General features: G+C 36.7%; 2 protein-coding genes, 2 long non-coding RNA genes and 1 pseudogene across 4 annotated transcripts in view; 2 read left to right on the plus strand and 3 right to left on the minus strand.

Annotated features, from left to right (window-relative positions):
• Nucleotides 1–20,189, plus strand: part of LOC137572056 (uncharacterized) — a 64,325-nt gene extending 44,136 nt beyond the window's left edge. The window contains exon 2 of the long non-coding RNA XR_011031522.1: nucleotides 19,909–20,189. This is a non-coding gene — a long non-coding RNA (uncharacterized lncRNA). The remainder of the gene's footprint in view (nucleotides 1–19,908) is intronic.
• LOC137572069 (uncharacterized) lies at nucleotides 2,221–2,645 on the minus strand. Its single transcript, XR_011031524.1, has 2 exons — nucleotides 2,608–2,645; nucleotides 2,221–2,525 (listed from the first exon to the last, which is right to left on the minus strand). It is a non-coding gene; the product is annotated as an uncharacterized lncRNA (long non-coding RNA).
• On the minus strand, nucleotides 7,383–8,210 carry LOC137572062 (histone H1-like; annotated as a pseudogene).
• A 1,040-nt stretch (nucleotides 20,190–21,229) lies between the features above and the next one.
• Nucleotides 21,230–21,795, minus strand: LOC137572055 (histone H3-like). The gene has a single exon (XM_068283834.1). The coding sequence runs from the start codon at nucleotides 21,731–21,733 to the stop codon at nucleotides 21,323–21,325; it is 411 nt and encodes a 136-aa protein (XP_068139935.1). The 5' UTR covers nucleotides 21,734–21,795; the 3' UTR covers nucleotides 21,230–21,322.
• A 187-nt stretch (nucleotides 21,796–21,982) lies between these two features.
• LOC137572060 (histone H4-like) lies at nucleotides 21,983–22,343 on the plus strand. The gene has a single exon (XM_068283838.1). The coding sequence runs from the start codon at nucleotides 22,032–22,034 to the stop codon at nucleotides 22,341–22,343; it is 312 nt and encodes a 103-aa protein (XP_068139939.1). The 5' UTR covers nucleotides 21,983–22,031.
• The last annotated feature ends 1,331 nt before the right edge of the window (nucleotides 22,344–23,674 follow it).

Raw genomic sequence — 23,674 nt, forward strand, 5'->3', positions numbered from 1 at the left:
GACACTTTAAGGCATTTAACGCGTTTTCTCGGTCACGACCACTGATATCTTTCACTAACACTCGATCAAGTTTTATTTAGCAGGGTCCCTGCTCGGGCGCCAATTAAACACTTCCTTCACTCACGGTATAAAAAAATACAATTTTTATTTGAAGTCACTTTACAATTACAACTTAATGATAACTGAAAGATTCTGACTGAGTGAATTCCGCGGAGCTATAGCGAAGTTTTACCGGATGGTTTGGACTTAGGCTTAAGACTGATTTTCTATGATTTGATTATGTTGGATGAAGGCTTGGATAATTGACGTCGTAGCAGGCGGCGGCGTTGGCTGAGTCCAATAGTCCACTAAGAGCGTGGGACCATTCTTTGTTTACACAAGTGTTCAGGACCATTCTTTGTTTATTGCCGAAATTTGTGGAGTGATTCTGGGTATCAGGCTTGTTGTTTATCCTAACGATCGGACTGTTACTGGGGACAGGCGATCATGCGACAAATTGGCATCTGACGATTGATTGGGGTGACTTGTTGTTTATCCTAGCGATCGGACTGTTATTTGAGACAGGCGAGGGCATGTGACGACTGAGTGGTGTTGACCGATGGGAATTGCTTGTGATGATGAAATAGGATCGGCCAATGGGCATGTGTTGACGGACTTGGGTTTTATGGTATAAGTACTTGACTCCTTGTTATGATGGAAGTGCTTAACTTGTATACTCGTGTAGTATGTAAATGTATAGAGTTAATTGGAATTTTGCCCACGTCCCCTTACGCCCACAGAATTTATATAAAACTGATTTCCTTAAAAACTATGACAGCTACCGCATTAGATTTGGTTTGTAAACTAGCTTAATGGACGCGCAGATATTGGCTGTTTAAAAATTTAAAACTGATTTTATCAAAAACTAACAAAGCTAAAGTCACCAAATTTAGTCTGTACACTGGCTTAGTATGCGCGCAGAGTATTCATCATTTCATATTTTGCCACGCCCACTTCCGCCTCCATAATTAAGAAAAAACCGATTTTCTTCTGTAGTTTTTTGACTATCGCATTCAAATTCGACAGACTAATTAATTATATCTATTACTACCAAACCACCAAATTTATTAAAATCAGACTAGAAACATGCAAAATATGCGTATGAACGTATTTTCCTACGCGGTCCATAAGGCCAGGATTGGCCGTTGGCTTGTAGAGTGAGCGAGATAGCATTTGGCATGTAAAAGCAATTTAATAGACATACATCTGGTTTTCGCAATTGGAAATATTTGTTTCACTTGGTGTATGGTATACCCAAGTCGTCGAGTCAACTTACTTACTTTATTTGATTCAGCATCGACAAGAACTTTACGATGGTTGCAGCTTGCATGTATTACACACTACTACGTCAGGGTTTTCTAAGCCGGTATTGTCCACTATTCGAGAAAAGGTGTCCCAAACTTTGCTTCGACCTCTTTTATGAGATGGCTTAAGTTCATTAGCCAATATCTTTAACTTGATATTGGCGTCGTACTGTTTAAAATGAGTTCCTGCATTTAAACTGTCCAACGATGAGTACTGCTTGAATATTTGCATTGATATTGGCGTCGTACTGTTTAAAATGAGTTCCTGCATTTAAACTGTCCAACGATGAGTACTGCTTGAATATTTGCATTTATGATAAAGCACTTAAAGCAAAATAAAGGCGATATATACATAGACATATAGACAAACACAGATATACGTAAGACTTTACGATTTCACACATAGTTAACCTTGCAAAAAACAATTACAATTACATAAATTACAAAGGCGAAACGAACACAATTATTTATTAAAATAACAAATTTCTTTGTAATTTAACATTGATCACTAATATACAATTTTATTTTAACAAAAAATTACGCTTTAATTCGCTTTTATTGCGTTTTCGCCATTCTTTTTGGCAGCCATGTCTTCGTTGCTTAAAATATTATATTCATCTGTACAGATAAATGAAAACAACTATTCACTCACTCCAAGTGAGTACAGTAAAAATGTTGTACTCGTTTTTTCTAGCTACTCGACTATATACTGTATTGGAAGTGAATGCATTCATGTAGACCTTTAGTGGACAATCGTTGCAAGTACGTGCAAGTACATGTGTTGGCTCGCAGTCTGTCGACGTGGGCCAGCTCCACAAAAGTTCGCGAGATCGAACATATATCCCGAGCCCTCTAACCAAACAATTAAACGCCGGTGTTTTATCTATTGCGCTATATTCAGTTGCACAATTTGTGGGCAAATCGATCGGTTAGAACGTCGACCACTCTTCCTTTTGGCCAAGTATTACGTTTAGCTGTATCGTCTACGATTATCACCCCGTCACCTACTGATATCGGCTTGATCTGCGGTTGGAACCATTTCGTGCGACTTGTGATTGTTGGTAGATATTCTCTAAGCCACCTCTTCCAGAAACGGTCGGCAATTTGGCTGGCAACATCTTTGGTGGCACTGGTCGGGCCACTCGTATACGGCACGCTACACAGCCTGTTGAATTGATGAAGCTAATATTCAATTAGAGTTTTCTATTGTTTAAGTTTAATTTTATATGTTGATTATTTATTTATTCTTTGATTATTTTCTTACTGCAACACCGGGACCACATCCACACAGTTCAAGTTTTCAGAGCAAAAGAGAAAGTTACAAAGCAAGTGTGACCAGTCATTGAAAAGATGACAGTATTGAGTAATGACTAATATATAGTATAGTATTTTAATAGTATTGCCTAATGACTGATAGTATTGCGTAATGTTGTTATTTGATAGCCAAATAGGGGTATTCCCCTTCAGAAACAACATTAGCAGTCAAAAATATTTAAGAACAAGATTAATATTCAATTGTTAGCTTGTACTAATGTGGTCGGTGTGCTCTCTGGGAATGTTAGGTGATCAAGCATTTGCTCGGGGATGCGAGGGAAAACCCAGAAAAACCTCGATCAGATCACTTTAAAAATAAAATTACTTTGACAATTCATAATTCGGTTAAGATAAAAAAAAAAAACTTAAAATTAATAATTCAATTAGTTCATAAAGCATGTATTAGTTTTTTTTCCCCTTGTACGGCATCAGTACACGACGATCACTCTTCCTGTAGTATTCCCAATTGGTTTCGTAATTCTGCTAATTTTCCAGCAGGAAGTGGTTTGGTGAACATATCAGCAAGTTGGTTATCTCATTATTTTCTATCTTTTCTCTTAAGAAATGATATTTTATATCAATATTTGCTTTTTTATGACATGAGGGATTATTCGCAATGCTAATACAACCTTGGTTGTCTTCATAAATTTTAATGGGGTTTTCAAGTTTTATATTTACACTATTTAGAAGAGACTTTAGCCAGAGGGCTTCTCTAACAGCTTCAAATAGAGCCATATATTCAGCTTCAGTTGATGAAGATGTCACTGAGTTTTGTCTTTTTGTATTCCAACAAATTAGATTAGAATCAAACATTGTTTGCCATAACTCAGCATTGTTCTTGCTACTATATCTACTCAGGATATTTATGGCAGTAGCTAGATCTGGACGTGTACATAGCACTATGTACATTAAACAGCCAATAAGATTCCGACAAGGAGCGTTGCAATCCTCATCTGAGTTAAGAAGCTCATAATTGAGTTTATTTATTAGGGGAGTACTGACAGATGCAATTATCCATGTTAAGTTTATTTTAAATTCTTTTCACATAGGCAGCTTGGCTTAAATATATTTTGTCTTCATTCATTTCTATTCTGATACCAATGAAATGTCGTATCTCATTTAAGTCAGTCATTCTAAACCGCTCACTTAAATATTTTTTTGAAACTATTCATTTTAATCATATCTCCTGATGCTATTACTAAGTCATCAACATACGTCATACAAATAATTATATGTGCATCATATTTTTTGCAAATAAAAAGTCGTATAGTATTTTTAAATTATTTCTGAGAATGTGATTTTATTTATAGCATGATGTAAGATAAAAAAAAAAAAAAAAATTTAAACTTAATTTCAACTAAAATAAAAAATTTTAAATTATAGTTATATTCATAGTAAATAATTATATGTGCATTCTTTCACTTTGGTCTCTTAAAAGTAATTAACGTTGGTAATTTTGAAGTATTAATTATGTTAATAATCAATACTTTTTCCTTTATTATTTAAGACTAAGTTGAGACGATTTGGCATAGAATTGACCAACGACTGTAGAACAGATGCGTCAATATTAGCCCATTCCTGTTCTATAGCCAATTTAAGGTGTCGTACAGTCGCAAACTGTCTTCCATTTTTGAAAACGCGAGCCGACAGAATGCCCCAAAAGTTTCTCCATAGGATTAAGGTCCGGACTCAATGGGACCCACTTCACAAAATGTCATTAATAACAAAAATACATGAATTTTTCTTTCTTCAAAAAAGTGTTTGGTGACCTGCGCCGTGTGGATTAAAGCATTGTCTTGCTGATAAGTCCAATTATCGCCATAAAGATTTCTAGCGAAGTCTACAAAAACACCGTCTAGAAGTTCTACATACATATTGGCATTCATTCGAGTAGATATGAAGCACATAGGCGTCTTTCCTAAATAGCAGAACGCGGCCCATACCATCAAGGTGCCGCCGCCAAAACCTCGCTTGTAACAAGATAGTCGTTCTTGGCGCGTATCTCTCCAATATTTTTTGCAATTGTCTGGGCCATCTAAATTAAATTTTTTTTCGTCGCTAAAGATGACGTTGTGCCATTCCTTATCCCAGAATCGGTATCTATTGGCAAATTCTAAACGAGCCTTAATATGCCGCTCCAGAAGCTTTGGTTTAGGGACCATTGAGGTATGTTTAACGAAACGATTTTCGTTTAGAATCTGAACGATTCTACTCCTCGTTATTTGAAGATCCAATTGAGCCCTTATTTGACCGCTGCTCATTGAATCCTCGACTGCAAGACGTCGAATCTGCCGTTTACATCGTTCGTCAATGTTGGTCTTGCGTCCGCTGCGTCGAGTAGCACCATATTTCGATGGGTTTTTCAGGAACCTACTTATGCAGTTTCTATGCCTGTTAAGTCTGGTTGCTATCTCAGAGATCTTGGAGCCGCTTTCATGCATGCCGAGGATAATTCCCTGCTCGTAATCGGACAAACTTGTACCACGAGGCATTTTAGCCTGACAACAATATATATTATGTACTAATTAAGGTTTTTTATTTATAAATTTAAAAAAATTATATACTTACAATAGAGATTAAAGCAAATTTTCAGAAATAAGTCTTCAACAGCAATACTTTACGTACGAATGATCAGCCACAAGTGTTTTGCACATATAATTATTTACTACGCAGAACCCGATGAACCAAATCATTTTACAGTAACGGTACCACGAAAGAGATTAGAATGACAAAATTTTATACGCATGGCAAGCACAAAGAATACCATGATAATTGTGCATTCGTCAAACTTTTAAAAACTAACTTATAACAGTAAAACAAGACAAAAGAAATAATGCACATATAATTATTTGTATGACGTATAATAACACATATATGTTTTTCTTAATATCACCTCTATCAAGAATATATATACAGCGATCAACCGGAGAGTTTACAAAATCGAATTCTATTAATGCTAGCTCAAATACTTGAAACCAGCACCTACCTGCTTGTTTAAGCCCATATATGGCTTTGTTAAGTTTGCATACATGTCCAGCATTGCACGGTACGCCTTGTGAAGGTTTCAAGTATATTTCCTCCTTTAATATACCATTGAGAAAAGCTGTCTTAACATCCATCTGATGGACTTTCAAATTAAACTGAACTGCTACTGATAGTATGAAACTAGCAATTCTGGCAACCGGGGCAAAGGTTTAATCGTAATCAACTTGGTACTGTTGCGTAAAACCTCTTGCAACCAGTCTTGCTTTATCTTTGATTGGAACGCCTAGTTCGTTATATTTAATCGAAAATACCCATCTACTATCTACAATATTTTAGTTTTCTGGTTTTTTTTTATTATTGTCCAGGTGTTATTAACTTCATGGGCATTCAACTCTGTCTTTATTGCTTCTTCCCAATCAGATTTATTATTTCTATGTAATATTTCTTCAAAGGAACTTGGGCCTTCATCAAAAATTGAATGTGCATTTAATATAAAATTATTTAGAGTTTCATTATTCTCCTTATAGGATACCCTTGGTTTGAATTTTAACCTTTCACTTTTTCTACTAATTATATTAGTATCCTTTTTCAATTCGAAATCATTACACGGCTGATCAGCTGTTTCACAATCCGTACTATCCATCGGGATATATATAATCCTTACTATCATTCAGGAGATCAGATTTTCTTTTTTTTATTCGCTCTATCATATTCCGTACTTTCATTCGGGTTGAATTGATCACCTTCCTTACTTTCTTTCGGGTTGAGTTGATCACTTTCCTTACTTTCATTTGGGAAATTGAGCTGATCTCTTTCCATTCTTTCATTCAGAAAACTTAGCTGATCACATTCCGCATTTCCTTCTAGGATTTCTTTTTGACTCCTACTCTCTTTCGGAAAATTTGTTTCAAATTTCACTGCTCTAGAGTGAATCATGTTAGTTTCGTCTACAATGACATCCCTTGCAACAATAAATTTTTCTTTAATGGCATCCCACAACGTATTGCTGCTGAGGCCTCCCGCTTGGCCCACTACAACAATAGGTCGACCATCACAAGTCGCGAAATCCAAACGGCTGTCCGTTTGCTTTTGCCCGGTGAGCTCGCTAAGCACGCTGTTAGTGAGGGAACAAAAGCTGTTACCAAGTATACCAGCTCAAAATAAATGTCCCTATCTTAAACACGCTTCCTTATTAAAAAAAAAAAAAGGCCCTTTTCAGGGCCACACTATATTATATTAAAAAAGAATTAACGTATTTTCAATTAATATTTCAAATTACATACAGCCAGTAGTTATGTGGCTAAGAAATATTGTTATTTTTATTTTAGCCATTTCAGTTAATCGCAAGTTAAAACTAAAAAAAAAATTTATCTGGATTAAATCAAAATTACTCGTACAACTAAATTTTTTTTATATGTATGTATGTATGTATAAATATTATCTAAATGACATATTTGAAATTTGAATTTGAATTAATCGCAAGTTAAAACTAAAAAAAAATGCATCTGGATTAAATCAAAGTTACTCGTACAATTAAATTTTTTTTATATGTACCTATGTATGTATGTATGAATATTATGTAAATGACATATTTGAAATTTGAATTTGAATTATTTTTTTCTCTCTTGTTATATGGAATTGTAGCCCTGATAAGGGCTGTGTTTAAAGAAAATGATTAGATTATCGTATTCGATATCCAAAATTTTTTCAATATTACGATTGCAATAACGTATTATTTATTTACTTCTTGGCAGCAGTTGTCTTGGCTTTTGGCTTCTTGACGGTAGCAGGAGCAGCCGTCTTTTTGGTTGCCTTTTTTGGTTTAGCCGATGATACGGCAACAGTTTTAGCTTTCGGCTTAGTTGAACTTGACTTAGCCTTTGATGCGACAGGTTTGGTTTTCACAGTTCCTGTTTTCTTTGCATTTTTTACCTTTACCTTTTCACTTTTCTTTTTCTCGGCTGTCTTTTTGGTTGCGACTGCCTTTTTGGCTTTTGGTTTCTTATCAACAGAGCCAGCACTAACTGTTTTTTTTGTTACCGATTGCTTTCTTTTTAGCTGCTGCTGATTGAGTTACCTTTTTGGGTTTGTTCTTCTTTTCTACAGAGGCAAATATTGTCTTCGGTTCCTTTTTAGCGGCAGCAGACAGTTTAAATGAACCAGAGGCACCCTTTCCTTTTGTTTGGATCAGTTTGCCATTTCCAACAGCTGACTTTAAGTACCTCTTGATGAAAGGTGCAAGTTTCTGGGCATCACACTTGTATGTGGCACTAATATACTTTTTGATTGCCAGTAGTGAGGAGCCACCAAGTTCTTTTAAGTTTTTAATCGAAGCGTCTACCATTTGCTGAGTTGGTGGATGCGATGGTGGAGCAGTTGATTTTTTGGCCTTTGTTGAAGACGTTGCCGATGTTATTTTGGCAGCCACCTTCTTATCAACTGACGCGGTTGCTGGTGCTGTTGGGGCAGCCACAGGAGATGCTGATGTTGCTGCTACTGAATCAGACATTTTGCACTTTACTCTCAAACAAAAATATCACCAAATACACTTTTTACTATAATAATTGTATGAAAATTGAATTGAATTGTATTTTATTTGTCTCTTGGTATGGTTTAGTACGAATACATATGGTACTTATATTATGGTTTAGTCTTGGTGGACAAGGTCAAGCTAACTTATTTTAGGATTTTGTTATTTTTGCCCTGCGCTTTCAGCTTATCGGGGTTTTTGACTTCAAACATAATTAATTTAGATTTCATTTCTTCTCATTGTTTTTGTAATTTGAACATTATTATATTTATGCATCAGGAAAAAATACTCATATCGAGCTTAAAAACCTGCTAAGTTTGTGGTATAGCGTGGGCTTAAATCTAACTTACAACTACTTAATACTATTAAGGAACTTGGTTACTAAAAATACTTAAGAACTACTATTTACAAAGGCACAGAATAACGTACGCTGAGCAAGTTAATGGCAGACCATTTATTTATTGATTTATATTATAAGCAAGTTGATTTGGGTTTAATGATAGTTGTTTCCTATGGTAAAAAATAAGATTTTTGTTCGAATCATAAATTATTCCAATTTCTTTTAAGTGATTTATATGTTTTATGGTTAGGGGGTGAGGAGAGAAACTATCTGTGAGTCTCGTCTGGTACACTGCATCTGAGATTAAGGAGTTTGTGTTATTTTGGTTATTTTCTAGAAAATTCTCTATTATTTTGAATATGTAGGCGTCAACCCGTTTGGTCTTGGTTTTAGCATATAGCGCCTTATTTGAAATAAAGTTATGTGTGATAGAGTCTCTTGATGTACTACCCAAAGCCCATCGGAGGACTCTTCTCTCAAAGAGGCGAAGATCTTCCATTTGCCTGGATTTGATATTAAACCAAGCAATTGGACCGTACGTTAGGATGGGCTGAATAAGTTTTCTATATATGAGGGAGGATGTTTTTATGAATTCGGGCTTTGGATTAGTGTGATTTATCTTTAGTGGTCTGAATATGTGATAGATTTTGCTAATTTGACACTTTGCTCTTTTTAGGCTTTGATCTATGTGATTTTTAAAGTTTAATTTTTGGTCGTATATTATGCCCAGGTATTTTAGTTCAGATTTTATTTCTACCTGGGTGTTTCCATTGATATATATTTTTGGTACGAAGTTTCGAGCGTTTTGGTAAATATCTGATAGTTTGGGACCTTTAAATATGCAGCATTCGCATTTGCCGGTGTTGAGTTTTAAGCGCCACTTTACGAAATATCTACAAAGCTTATCTAGATAATTATTTAGGTCAATTTCTGCACTAGCCATTCTTGCTGACGAAGCCAACAGTAAAATGTCATCTGCATATACTAAAGGTTGCACGCAAGCAGTTGAGGACGAGTTGGGGTTCCTGGTGAAAGGAGGCATATCCGCGAGATATATATTATAAAGGATGGGAGCTAACAAGGAACCTTGAGGCACACCAGCCGTTATTGAACGAATGAGTGACCGGTCTACGCCATCTGTGCTGCAGACAAAGAAGGATCGTTGTGTTAGATAACTGTATATAATTCGAGTAATATTATGGTTAAAATGAAAAATATTATTCATTTTATATATTAGGCCGTTCGTCCAAACTGTATCGAAGGCTTTTTCAAAATCTAGTGCACAGGCGATGGTGGCTCGCTTATGAGACAGATTATTGTAAATAAAATTGTTTGCTACAGCCAGAGAGTGGTTTGTGGATGAGAATTCCCTAAAGCCAAACTGCGAGTTTTGGAGAATTTGATTCATTTCTATATGTTTTTTTATTTTTTCCATTAACATTTTTTCAAAAAGTTGACTTATTGAGGAGAGGATTGATATGGGCCTGTACCCCTGGAGGTTATTAGGGTTTGCTTTGGGTTTACGAATTGGGACTACTCTAGCGCATTTCCAAATGGAAGGAAAGTATCCACAATTATAGCAATGGTTGAAAGTAGCTGCGATATGTTTTAATACTAATATGTTGCACCTTTTTAGGAGGAAATTACTAGTCCCATCTGGTCCTAAGGTTTTCTTATTGTTCTTGGATCTTAACCACTGCAGAAGCTGGTTGGCATTCGTGAAACCAAGTTCGGCAGCACCTGGCCAGTTACCTTTCGCGTTCTGAGAAGGACTGAAGTAATGTATATATTGAGCAGATGTCTGACCTACGCCAAATTGTCTTGATACCTGATGATCAATACGGCTTCATTAGTTAAAGACATTGTGTCATTTTGTTTATGTACCCTTTCAAAAGCCCATCCAAGAGCGTTTATTTTCCCAAATTGTGAAGTTATTCTAGGGCTTGTGGTAATATCTATTTCCTGTTGCTCAGTACTCGAGAGTTGTATGTCACTACCCAGCTGGTCTAGTTGATTTGATTCACATAGGTTCTTTACAGAGATATTTTTTGCTTGTAGATTTATAATACGTTGCTCTATGTATTTGATGTTACTGAGTTGAATTTTTTTTTTATATCTATTGATAGTTGGGCTATTAGAATGCGGATTTGCGTTCTTTGCTCAGTGGAGAGGTGTTGTTGTTGTCTGAACAGGAGACGCCTAAGACATCGTCTTTGCTTTATTTGATTTAGACAGATATTGGTTAAGCGGACTATTTTGTTTGGTTTTGAAGGATCGATAGTTATTTTAGGTATGACGGTGTGGGTATTAAGTGCCTCGTTTATTGCATGATTGAAGTTTTGTAAATGTACATCTATTTCGGACGGACTTTGATTGATAGTTTTTGGAAGGGGTCTAATGTTTCTTAATAGAATTGTATTCCACATCAGCGTGTCTGTTGTGGAATTGGCCGTGGTTTTTTATTATTATATATTTTTTTAGAGAGCTTTATTGTTTTATTCTTTTAGGCACGTTTTTCTTCGCCATCGTTTTATACAGAGAGTGACCATCTCTTTTTACAACAAAAATGATAATTGACTTATATACTAGATTCATGAACAGAAATGGTATTTTTCGGTAATATAGCTTAAATATAAATAAAGGGATATTTTCTGCGACATATTTCCGCCCCCTAGTGTTGAACCAAGTCTTCAGCACGATCCTTTATGTCGCGGGATTCCAGTCCTAATCTGCATAGGTTTCTTACTGGCCGACGATAAGTGTTTTTTGTTGTTTTTATGTCTGCTACTCTCACAATTCCATCTTCTCCTGGGTGTGTTTTGAGTACTATTCCAATTGGCCATTCACCTCTTGGTGTCATGCATTTCACTACGACGAGTTCACCCTCTTTCAGGTTGTCGCAATTCTTTTCCCATTTCGATCTGTTAACTAAACTTGGGATATATTCCTTAATGAATCGTCTCCAGAATGCTTCCACTAACATTTGCGTCATCCTCCATGTCTTCTTTTCACTGGATCCGTTAATTTTGCATGGTGCTTCAATAGATCCACTTTGTTGTATGATTATATCATTGGGGCATAATCCTAAGCCGTCATCTGGATCATCCGATTCGAGAATATATGGTCGACTATTTACCAAATGCTCCGCTTCACAAAAAAGAGTTTGCAGCACTTCGTCAGTTGGATTACTTTCGACGGATAGTACGGCCTCTAGTGTTCTTTTAAAGCATCCAATTAGCCTTTCCCAGCAACCTCCAAAATTTGGTGAGTTCGCTGGTATAAATTTCCATTCGATTCCCCTTTGTGTTAGTTCTCCGCGAGCTGCTTGCATATCTATTTCCTCTAGAGCTTCTGTTAGTTCTCTTGAAGCGCCTCTAAGATTAGTACCATTATCGGACCATAGTGTTTTAATTTCGCCTCGCCTTGCCATCATTCGACGGATTGCCAAAATGCACGAGTCTGTAGTCAGAGAGTGTGCGATTTCCACATGTATTGCTCTAGATGTTAAGCATGTAAAGAGAACGCCATATCGCTTTCGCAGACATTTATTGTATCTGCCGCTGGAGCCCCGACCATCTTTCGTATAGAACGGGCCGAAATAATCCATGCCAACGGATGTGAATGGTTTTTGAAATGTAGAGAACCTCTCCTTGGGTAATATACCCATTTGCGCTTTAACCGGTTTGGCTTTGCGTCGTCTACACCACATACATTCGTTGATAATTCTTTTGATCTTGGTATTCATCTTCGGCATCCAGTATTGCGACTTGAACTTATGTACGACGACTTGTATTCCGGTATGATGCACTTCGTTGTGAAAATGTTGTACCATCAACTTTGTGAATACTTGATCTCCATCCAACACAATAGGACTTGTCGCGACGACGCCTTCTGCACGTATTATTCGGCTGTTTATGCGTAGAATTTCATCTTCACTTATAGAAAGACAATATTTAGTGAGGCGTAAACCCCCTGTGATCTTGCCAGTTTTAGCATAAGTTATGTCATTGTGAAAACATTCCGCTTGGACATGGAGATACCATTTTGATAGAGACCAATTATATTCCTCCACGACGATATCGCCCCGACGGAGTTCCATATTACAACGTTTCGCTTTTACATTTTCTATAAATCTTTTGACCCATGCTGTGGCTCTTACCAGTTTTGTGAACTTCGAAATTCTATTTTCCAGTATTTTAAATGGGTGGTCATCTTGGTGAACTAGCATCATAAGCCCTGGTTCGGTTGGTGCCTTTAATTTTGGCTGTGGCCACATCTTTTTATCCAGACCAAGAAAGGCTGGACCTTGTTGCCATCTGTCTGTGGCAACTTTAATTGGCGAATCTCTTGTTATGATGTCAGCAATGTTTTCCATGGTTGGAACCCAGTTCCATTCTGCCCTCTTGGACTTTTCGCATATTTCGCTTATTCTGTTGGCTACGAAAACTTGCAGCCTTTCGTTACTGTTTATCCATGAAATCACTGTTTGGGAGTCTGTCCAGAAAAACCTTTCTTCAAATTTTAGATGCATTTCGTTTTCAATAGTTTCCGCCAGTCTACATCCCATCACAGCTGCCAATGTTTCAAGTTTTGGAATGGTAACATGTTTCAAAGGTGAAACTCGAGCCCGAGATGCTATAAGCATGACGTCATATTTTGTTGCAGTTTCTGCACCCTTGTAACTTAGTCGAATATATGCTGCTGCAGCGTATGCTTTACTGCTAGCGTCGCAAAAAACGTGTAGTTCGACTTTCGTAGCAATAGATAAATGTTGGGAGTAACATCTTGGTATACTAACATCATGTAGTCTTTTCAGATCGTTTAACCACTCTTGCCACTTTTTGACAGGGTCGCCTTTAATCACATCATCCCATCCAATGCCAAGTTCCCAAATACTACGCATCAAGATCCGACCTTTTATTGTTACTGGAGTCACCATTCCCAAGGGATCATATATTGAGTTGACTGCTGCAAGCACCTTTCTTTTTGTAGGCATCCTTGTTCCATTCAGTATATCCTCGCTTATGCTGTGCATTGTAGTTGTTGAGAAAATAAATATGTCTTTTTGTGCGTCCCAAATCATGCCGAGAACCTTTTGAGATATGTCTCCTTTTTCGCCCAATCGAATCCGTGTTAACGGACCACGTAGATCTTCGGGTATTCCCTGTAAGACATCATGATTATTACAAATAAAATTTCGAATTTGAAAATGTCCCGCTGCGTGTATTTTAATTACTGCATGAATTATCTCAACAGCTTCGCGAACTGTTGCTTTTGAATCCAGATAGTCGTCGACGTAATGGTTTTCAATGATGGCTTGAGCTGCTTCTGGTGCCTCACTTTTATGTATCGCTGCATTGTGGTTTTTTACAAATTGTGCTATAAATGGTGAGGAGGTTGCTCCGAATATCATTGACGTCATCTGATAGACTGTTGGTGGTATTTGGGTATTCATATTTCTCCATAAAAAACATTGTGAGACTGCATCTTCTTTGGCGATTTTTACCTGGTTGAACATTTCTTTAATATCTGCAGCAAAGGCTATTGTGTTTAATCTAAATCTTATTAGCACGCCTACGATTGATGAAAGCCAATCCGGCCCAGTTAGTAGATTTTCGTTTAAGGAAGTGCCATTACAAATAGCTGCTGCGTCGAACACTACTCGAACTTTTTCCGGTTTCTTGGGATTAATTACTGCAAAATGTGGCAGGAACCACAGTTTTGGGGATTTAACCAAGTTGACATTAGTGACTATTTTTGCATAACCATTCTTGAGTAGCTTCTCCACTTCCTTTTGGTATGCTCGCGCTAGTTCGCTGTTTCTGTTCAGCTTTCTTTCTAGACATTTTAGTCTTTGTTCTGCCATTTGGCGACTATCAGGAAGTTCCACCATGTCGCTTTTCCAGGGTAAGTTTACCTGATATTGTCCATTTACTCTTATTATTGATGAGGATATCTTGCTAATAGCCAATTTTTCTTCTGTTGATTTAGTTTTGTCCGTTGCTGGTTTACATACACCAAATCCTTCTATGCTAAATTGGTTTTTAAGCATATCGCCCAGATGTTCATCCTCGATGTGGCAGCATACAAAGTCTGCTTCTCTTACTTTTGCTTTTATCGGACCGTGTATGACCCATCCGAGCTTGGTTTTTGCCATAATCGGACCCTTTGGATCTACATTTAGTATGGTTTGAGTTGTAAGGAGTGTTGCATGTCGTTGTCCAATGAGGAGATGAGGCTGAAGATTCCGAATCGAGTTCAATTTTGCCATTTTTGTATATGGAAATTCTTTCTGTATAGCTTTGTAATCGATTCGTTGAGTTGGTAAATTCAAATCCTTGATAAGACGTACATTTTGAAGCTTCTGAATTTTGCTATCGCCAGTAATAGCAATATCTGCGATTTCTGAAGTTTCATCATATCTAGAGATTCCTTCAGTCCATCCAAAGCAATACGGTTCAGGTTTCCCAATTATTCCGACCTCACGTGCTACATTAATATCCAACATTGTTGTTGTGCTCCCATCGTCGAGAAAAGCCAGAATTTCTTTTTCACCAGTTGGACCACGTAATATAACTGGTAACATTTTAAGAATTGCTGCTTCTTGAACTTCTTGAATGCATCCGCTAATAGCTTGCGGCAAGGATTGTAAATGAGGCTGTTTTGCCTTATGTAGTAAGCGATGATGATATCGTTCACAGTTGTCGATCTTGCATTGCTCACGATTATTGCATTGTCCCTTATGAAATTTTAGGCATGTGAAGCAGGCGTTACTTGTGCTTGCGTAATCCCACCGTTTCTTCACTTCTGCTTTTCTGAATTTACTACATTTATCAAGGGAATGCTTGTCCTCATCACAAATAAAACACTTGCTGGTTGAGCGAGTTTGTGTAACCTTTTGTGATTGAATTTGTATTCCGAATTTCTTTTGTGCTTCATTATCTACGTTATTGATTGTAATTATCTTCTTATAGAAACATATATCATGATACAATCTCGACTGCTCCTGCGTCCATTCAGCAAATATTTCAAAATTACATTCTGCAGCTCTTAATTTTCGAGCGGTTAAAAATGATCCCCATTCTCGAAGAAAACTTTCATCTAGCCGCTCAATTAGGGTTGCAAGCAACTTTTGTGTATCGATGAACTTGCATTGTACAAACTCCAGCGCTGAATTGATATTTTGAACAGAGCAGTTGAACTCGTGAAAATCTCCAATTTCCTTTACATATCTTATTTCCTGTGCTTTTGCCATCAGTTCGAACGCCACATTTTCTGGAGCTCCGTATATGTTGTCCAAAATGGCTAGAATTTTCGATGGCTCCTTGGCCGACATCAACAAAATGTCAACCTTCTTACGCGCTGCCCCTTTCAGTGACTTATCGAGACGATATACATCCTCTTCTCCAGAATACTGACACTCGCTCCCCGATTTTATGAACTGCGTCTTAAAATGTCGCCAAGCCAAATGAGAGGAACCGTCAAATTCCAGATTTTTATTGCCTAAGCTTTGTCTGGCTAACATGGTGATTACAGTGCTTTGTATGTTGTTGTCGCCGTTGGAGATCGATAGCGATTCATTTATCGGGTGGTCTCCATCAGACATGACAGATTTTTGGGAGGAGGTAGACGAACGAATCAGTGCTACAGTAGTGTTCAAAGTATGTTTTTTGCTCACCAAAGCTTCCGCGCGTGCATTCAGAACTTTCACCTCTAATGACAGCTGTTGTATTTCATATTCATGCTCTTCGATGACGTCAGCAGAAGCGCCCCCAGTTTGGGCTTTGCTTAGCTGTCTTTTTACACCAAGCATCAATATTTCCTTTTTTGAGATTTCGTCTTGAAGTTCCACGTTTTCTACATCGATGGCTTCTATTCCCCTTAGTACTTCCAACTGGTTCATGTTTTCGAACTGGTTCTCGGACTGGTTCGCGTTTGATGCTTGTATGACGTTCCCGCTTGATTTGCCAGAAGTTTCGTACGAAATGGCGTCATAAATTTTTGATGCCATCTCGGTACAGTCTATCCCTTCTTGCGGCGAAATTTCTAGGAATTGGCATACTCGTTGCAAAGCGTTTGCGCCCAGCTCTTTCGAGATGCAGTCGATGTGTTCCAGCCTCTTTTTGGAATCGTAAGGTAAACCCTTGAATTTTCGTAGTTCGCGCTTCACGAAATTATCTCCAACAAATTTTGTATATATGGCGAAATGAACGTCGCGCAATTCTTGCGACTTCAACGCCTCCAATTTCTTTTCTACCACTTTTGGCCAACTCCACATTTTTATTAACTATTGTGGACTGTATTATGCGCGTTAATGATCCGGCTCGAAGGACCAATTTTTATGTTGTGGAATTGGCCGTGGTTTTTTATTATTATATATTTTTTTAGAGAGCTTTATTGTTTTATTCTTTTAGGCACGTTTTTCTTCGCCATCGTTTTATACAGAGAGTGACCATCTCTTTTTACAACAAAAATGATAATTGACTTATATACTAGATTCATGAACAGAAATGGTATTTTTCGGTAATATAGCTTAAATATAAATAAAGGGATATTTTCTGCGACAGTGTCCATTCTGTTGAAATCATAAATTAGTTTTGGATTTGTGTGTAACAGATGATGTATGCCTAGCTCTATGTTTAGTTTTACACCGAAATGGTCGGAAGTGAAACCTTTAACAGTTTTACATGTCTGCTCCATGGCTATAGGGAGCGCAGTTGAGCAGATAAAGAAATCTATGGAGCTGTGCGTGCTACTGCTCCTATTATTTGGTCGTGTGGGCTCTGTACTAGGGATAATAGTGAGGCTGGGTTGCGTTAGTACCCATCGGTATAGTGTATTGCCATCAGCATTTAAATGGTTTTGCCTATGCGTTGGAGTATTCCAGCTGGGATGTTTTGCGTTTAAATCACATCCGATGATAATGGGTGTATTACTCGAGTATTGGTTTAGACAATTGAACAGGGAACTGAGATCACTTTCGTAGAGACGCTCATATGGACGTTTGTAGAGTGAGACTAGAATAATTTTGTGGTTTGCATTTTGAAAATCTAGGTATGATATTTCGATTGCCACCGCTTCGATATATCGTAGAGGCTGAATTTCTATTTTTTTGTATTGCACTCCGTTTCGTACACATATGGCGACAGAGGTGCCGAGATTTGTGTTCTGGGAAGATTGTCGTTGTGCTGCTCTAGTATGTGTAGCTGGTATCAGCTGGCGGATGAACTGATAGTGGGTAAACAATGGCGAGTGTCTTGAGCTTAGACGATGTTCGGCTATAAGCATTACGTCAGGTTTATGTAGGCTGATGAATTGATCGAATTCATGCCTCTTTTGGAGAGACACGATTGTGTTTACCTTTTGAAATATGCATTTAAAGGAAGTCATGATGATTGTGACATTTGGACAAGAAATTCTAATATTATTTGTTGTTTTTGCTTTATGGGGTCAGTATTTGCATGTGTTACTGAGACATATTTTTTACCTATGCTTTGGATGATTTCGAAGCAGGATAGAATATCCTTACCAAATGCTTCAAATGCATCGTCATTGAGTTTTTGAAAAGAAAAAACGTTTGCCTGAGGTTCTATTGCTAGATTCTTGGGCTTAGTTTTGGGATTTGCTGGCTTTTTGTTTTGGAGGACTGCTGCATATGATGCAGTGTTTTTGGATAATGAATTTTTTGCATTTTGCAAGTTTTGATTTATATGCTGGATGGACGTTTGTTGTTTCTTTTTAAGTGCCTCCATTCGGGCTATTCGGACAGGGCATATTTTGGCATTTGCGGTATGTTGCCCGCTACAGTTAACGCATCGTGTTTTATTTTCTTCAGACGGACTTTCTGATTTTGTAATTTTGCACTTGCCAGGCTCATGCGGCTCTGTACACTTGACGCAACGGTATTGCATTTCGCAGTTGCTGGCGGTGTGTGTGAAACGCTGGCATTTATAACATTGTTTTATTTCGTTTGGATTGGGCTTTAAATTTTCAATTACAATCCGGCAGTTTAATAGGGTTCTAATGCTATAGATTTGTTTGACATTCTCGGATTTAGCAAGCTGTACTAACCAGAGACTCTTTTTAAATGGCTTCACCGATAGTATCTTTTGTTCAGGTAGGCAAGAGATAAGGGCCTTCTGTATTTATTTTGCATCATATACCGACTGAGGTAGTTTTTTTATTATTACACTATGAGGTTTCAGTTCTTTTGGGGTGTATGAATAGAAGTTTTGGCTAAGGCTTTTGAAAAAATATTTGGTTTTGTCAAAGTCTTCCAGGTTAAAAACTTGTATGTGCAGAAGATTTTTATTTATTACGTTAATGGTAAAGTTTTGGTCTGCTATGAATTTGCTCAACTTACCGATAATTTCTTTTACGTTTTGGTTGTATATAGCTATTATTGGTATTTGAGTTTTTAGACCTATTTTCGCTTCACGGGGAGGTGCCGCTAATATGCTTCTTGGCTCCATCACTGAATTGGCAGCCACTTTTGATGTAGTTGCAGATCCTACTGGTCTTGGCGATGCTGATGCCCCGTCTTGCTTAGCCAGTACTTCCTGATTGTCAATTTCCATACAATCAGCCGTGTTTAATGACGGCTTATTTTTCTTATTGGTTCGTCTAGGCTTTCCCTTAGGTGCCTTCTTTAAAGCGGGAAAATCGGTTTCTGAATCTAAATCTGAGGCTTCTTCGGACTCTTCATCAGGAAAGACTAATGGCGCATATTTATTGCCAATCAGTTGTTTAATATTTGATGATATGCCGAGTTTTTTATGTTGATTTTTAATGTTTTGAGCATGCTGTTGTTGCTGAAGTAGCTGCTGATATTGCTGCTGCGCTTGTTGATGTTGTTGTTGACTTTGTTGTAGTTGTTGTTGACTTTTTTGTAGTTGTTGTTGAGTTTGCTGAAGCTGTTGTTGAGTTTGTAGATGTTGTTGTTGAATTAGCTGTATTTGTTGTTGCATTTGTTGTATTTGTATTTGGGACGCATTGTTTCCGGCGCTTGCTTCGTCATGTTGTTCTTGTGATATTTTTTTACTTTCTAAATAGTCACTCTCGGACGAGTAAGAAGATGAGGAAATTTCGCAATGTTTGCGTTTGTCCCCCCCCTTTTCATCGACAGTAGTACCGTCGGTTTCCATTTTAACGTTTTTTTTCACATCTCACATTGGACGGCAGCTTTTGCACACCAGGGTTTGGTTTGCCCCCCACACAAGCTTTTTGTTGAATTTTATTTATTGACTTTTCTTGTTCTTTCAGTTTATTCATTACACTCACGGTTATGTAAGCCGGAGGCTAATTATCGTAGTCTCTCCAATTATATATCTTGATTGTTTTCTCACACTGTGCAATTCGTTTTTTTTTTTTTTTTTTTTTTTTCTTTTCTTTTATAGATAAGACCGTGTTTGATTTCACTGCCGAGAAAGTGATGTTGCTGCTACTGAATCAGACATTTTGCACTTTACTCTCAAACAAAAATATCACCAAATACACTTTTTACTATAATAATTGTATGAAAATTTCGCTATGACATGGGCCTTCATTCGAATGAGAATCGAGGAGGACGGCCGTATGAACATGTTTTTGGTATTGGACGATTAAGATGTTTTAGTTTTGTTAAATAGTACTCGTATATTGCTGTTTTTATGCTTAATAATAACAAAATTTATTAAAATTATTCTCCCCTTATATTAATAATTGTTGTAGAATTTATATTCCAACATTCTTTTTTATATAATTTCATGGTTTCATTTCGAATAGACAATCAAATTTGAACTATATGTATTACAGAATACAATTTTCCCATGTAACCTTACATAAAAAATAGAAAAAATTAAAAATTTTAAAATATTATTTATTTATAATAATATTTCAACAATTTACTCTAGATATAGTTTAAAAAATTTAACATTATTTAATTTTTTCGTATTTTTATAACATATTGTAATTTACCCTATGCTGTGAAAAATTAACAATTTTTCAATGTCCATGCAATATTAGATTTTGGTATTGAAAAAGAAAAATATTCATTAAGAAGAAATCAAAAATTAATATATATAAAATTGTTTTTTAATTAGGTTTAATATTTTATTTGTTGCTAATGTCTATTTTAATCATTCTTATTAGTAGACCACTAAATTAATGAACTTTTATAAACTGTTGTTGATTAAAAGACAAAATAATAAAACAACAATACGTTTTATTAATCATTTAAAAATCCTAATCCTAGCAATTCAACAAATCGAGTAGGATAGAAAAAAATAATTTTTTGTAGTTTAATTTTATTTAGATAATTTAAAAAGCAAATATGATTTTTTGTGTTTTTATAAATTTTTACAAATTACTATAATGTTAATATGCTTTTTGATTAGTAGATAAAAACCAAAGTTAATTATAAATTTATTTAGTTTAAATCGATATACATATATATTATTGACAGAAAACATAAACAAATATTGTTTAATATTAAAGCTGGATAATATTATGTATATGACTAGTATATAACCATTATATGCCAGATATAACGGTTTAATAATAACTAAAAAAACCAATTAATGACATATACATACATATATGTATATATATGTATATTATATACATATGTAATATATTATTAATATGTTTCAAATCATCACCGAATAAAACACATTGAATAAAAAATTAAGTTTAATTTGGGAAATGATAATCTCAATATCGACATGACTAGTTGTGGTCCTGAAAAGGACCGATTTGTAATAAAAACGCGCTTTGCGTTAAAATTGTGTTCGAAATAGTTACTCTGACGGTAACTACACGAGTAGATTTAATTTAAGCACGCTCGCCTCGAATACGTCTGGCTAGTTGAATATCCTTAGGCATTATGGTCACTCGTTTGGCATGGATTGCACACAAGTTAGTATCTTCAAAGAGGCCAACCAAATAGGCTTCACTAGCTTCTTGTAAAGCCATAACTGCAGAACTCTGGAAACGCAAGTCGGTCTTGAAGTCCTGAGCGATTTCACGCACTAAACGCTGGAATGGCATTTTGCGAATAAGCAGTTCTGTGCTTTTCTGGTAACGGCGGATTTCACGGAGGGCAACAGTTCCGGGACGGTAACGATGTGGTTTCTTTACACCACCGGTTGCTGGAGCGCTCTTACGTGCTGCTTTAGTAGCCAGCTGCTTCCTTGGCGCCTTGCCACCAGTCGATTTTCGAGCAGTTTGCTTTGTACGAGCCATGTTTTCACTACACTTTTTTTTTTTTTAATGTTCACTCTTCACTGTTTAAAACACAATAAACAAGCCAGCTCGTTTGGTGCCTGCTTTTATAGCAAAATCAGGGTGGGTTAGAAAGAGAAAGAGAGAAAAACATACGCGTTCACTTTCTGACGAACCATCTGAGCGAGAGGCAAACTATTGCTCACTCGCTCGTGTTTTCTTGATTTTTGGTATAAATAGAAGCGATGGCAACAGATACAGCATTAGTTTATTTCTGACTCTTGTGCAGTGCGTTTATAGTGAAAAGTGAAAAATAAAAATGACTGGTCGTGGCAAAGGTGGAAAAGGATTGGGAAAGGGTGGTGCTAAGCGTCATCGTAAAGTGTTGCGTGATAATATCCAAGGTATCACGAAACCCGCTATTCGCCGTTTGGCTCGTCGTGGCGGTGTTAAGCGAATTTCTGGTCTTATCTATGAGGAAACTCGTGGTGTCCTTAAGGTTTTTCTTGAAAATGTAATCCGCGATGCAGTAACCTACACGGAACATGCCAAAAGGAAGACAGTCACTGCCATGGATGTTGTATACGCATTGAAGAGACAGGGCCGCACTCTTTATGGTTTCGGCGTTTAAAATAATTATAAAACCAAAGTGTATTTACTACAATCCATGCCCTTCAAAAAATCGGTCCTTTTCAGGACCACTAAATTTATTAATCAAAAGAGAGAGAAAAAAAACCAAAAAAAAAAAAACATACATAAACAAATATTTATACAAATAAAAAAAAGTAGAATTAATGCACAAAATCTGCTTAATTTTAGTGGCACAAGAACCGAATTTATAAAATAAAATTATTATTATAAAATTATCTGATGTGTCACCTTCGATGAAAGTAACAAATGTATTGAATATGCATGAATTTTGATCTCTAATGTAAATAAATAAAGCAAATGGTCACATACATATGCACATATTTATTCGTAAGGCTGGCCTTACATATACAAAAACAATTTATATGCATGGATCGAAAACTGTATTAATTTCTTTTAATTTTTTGGTCGTCCTGAAAAGGACGGTTGTTTTATGTTTGTTGTATGTACAAAGTTGTAAAATTTTAAAGCAAATATTAATTGATTTAAGCCTTCTTTTCGGTTTTCTTGGGCAGCAGAACAGCCTGAATGTTAGGCAGCACACCACCCTGTGCAATGGTTACGCCAGAAAGCAATTTGTTTAACTCCTCATCGTTGCGAATGGCCAATTGTATATTTTTTTTTTTTTTTTTTTTTAACGTTTAATATATATTTGTTGAATCTACTCTTAAATTAGAGCCTAACAACAAGTTTGAGATATTTTTCTTAATCTAGTACTTAAGATAAATCCTGGGGATATTGCAGGCGGCCCGAATCACTTGTTATTGGGTTGGTCTGTCATTTCTTTTAAGACGAGTTCTATTATTAGTTCGCGTAAGGGAATTGGCAAGAACATTTGGGTGTGCATCCAGTTTCGCAGAATACTTTAGTTGTTGACTACCTATTTCAGATTTTACGCTAGGTATATTTAGATCATTTTGAATGTTGTCGTTCCGTATGTACCACGGGGCCCCCGTGATTGATCTTAAAATTTTCGACTGCGCTCTTTGTATAATATCGACATTGCTGGTACTTGCCTTCCCCCATAGTACGGCTCCGTAAGTCCAGATGGGTTTCAGTACGGTGTTGTATAGGAGGACTTTATATTCCAGACGTAGAGGGGACCGAGCATTGATGATCCAATGTAGGCTACTTGCTTTCAGTTTAAGCTGTGACTTTTTTGCTTCGATGTGCTTGCGCCAAGTTAGTCTTCTGTCTAGGTGGATGCCAAGGTAAGTGACATCCTCGGCTTGAGGAACTGGTACGTTGTTTAGCATTAGAGCTGGACAGATTCTTTTGTTAAGCGTAAATGTAACATGTTTGCATTTCTGGGCT

The sequence above is a fragment of the Drosophila tropicalis genome, unplaced genomic scaffold (genome assembly GCF_018151085.1).
Source record: "Drosophila tropicalis isolate 14030-0801.00 unplaced genomic scaffold, ASM1815108v1 contig_175, whole genome shotgun sequence".
In the NCBI taxonomy this organism is placed as follows: domain Eukaryota; kingdom Metazoa; phylum Arthropoda; class Insecta; order Diptera; family Drosophilidae; genus Drosophila; species Drosophila tropicalis.

What these genes read in the sequence shown, in the direction of transcription:
- LOC137572055 (XM_068283834.1), bottom strand. Translation starts at nt 21,733, where the DNA reads ATGGCTCGTACAAAGCAAACTGCTCGAAAATCGACTGGTGGCAAGGCG.
- LOC137572060 (XM_068283838.1), top strand. Translation starts at nt 22,032, where the DNA reads ATGACTGGTCGTGGCAAAGGTGGAAAAGGATTGGGAAAGGGTGGTGCT.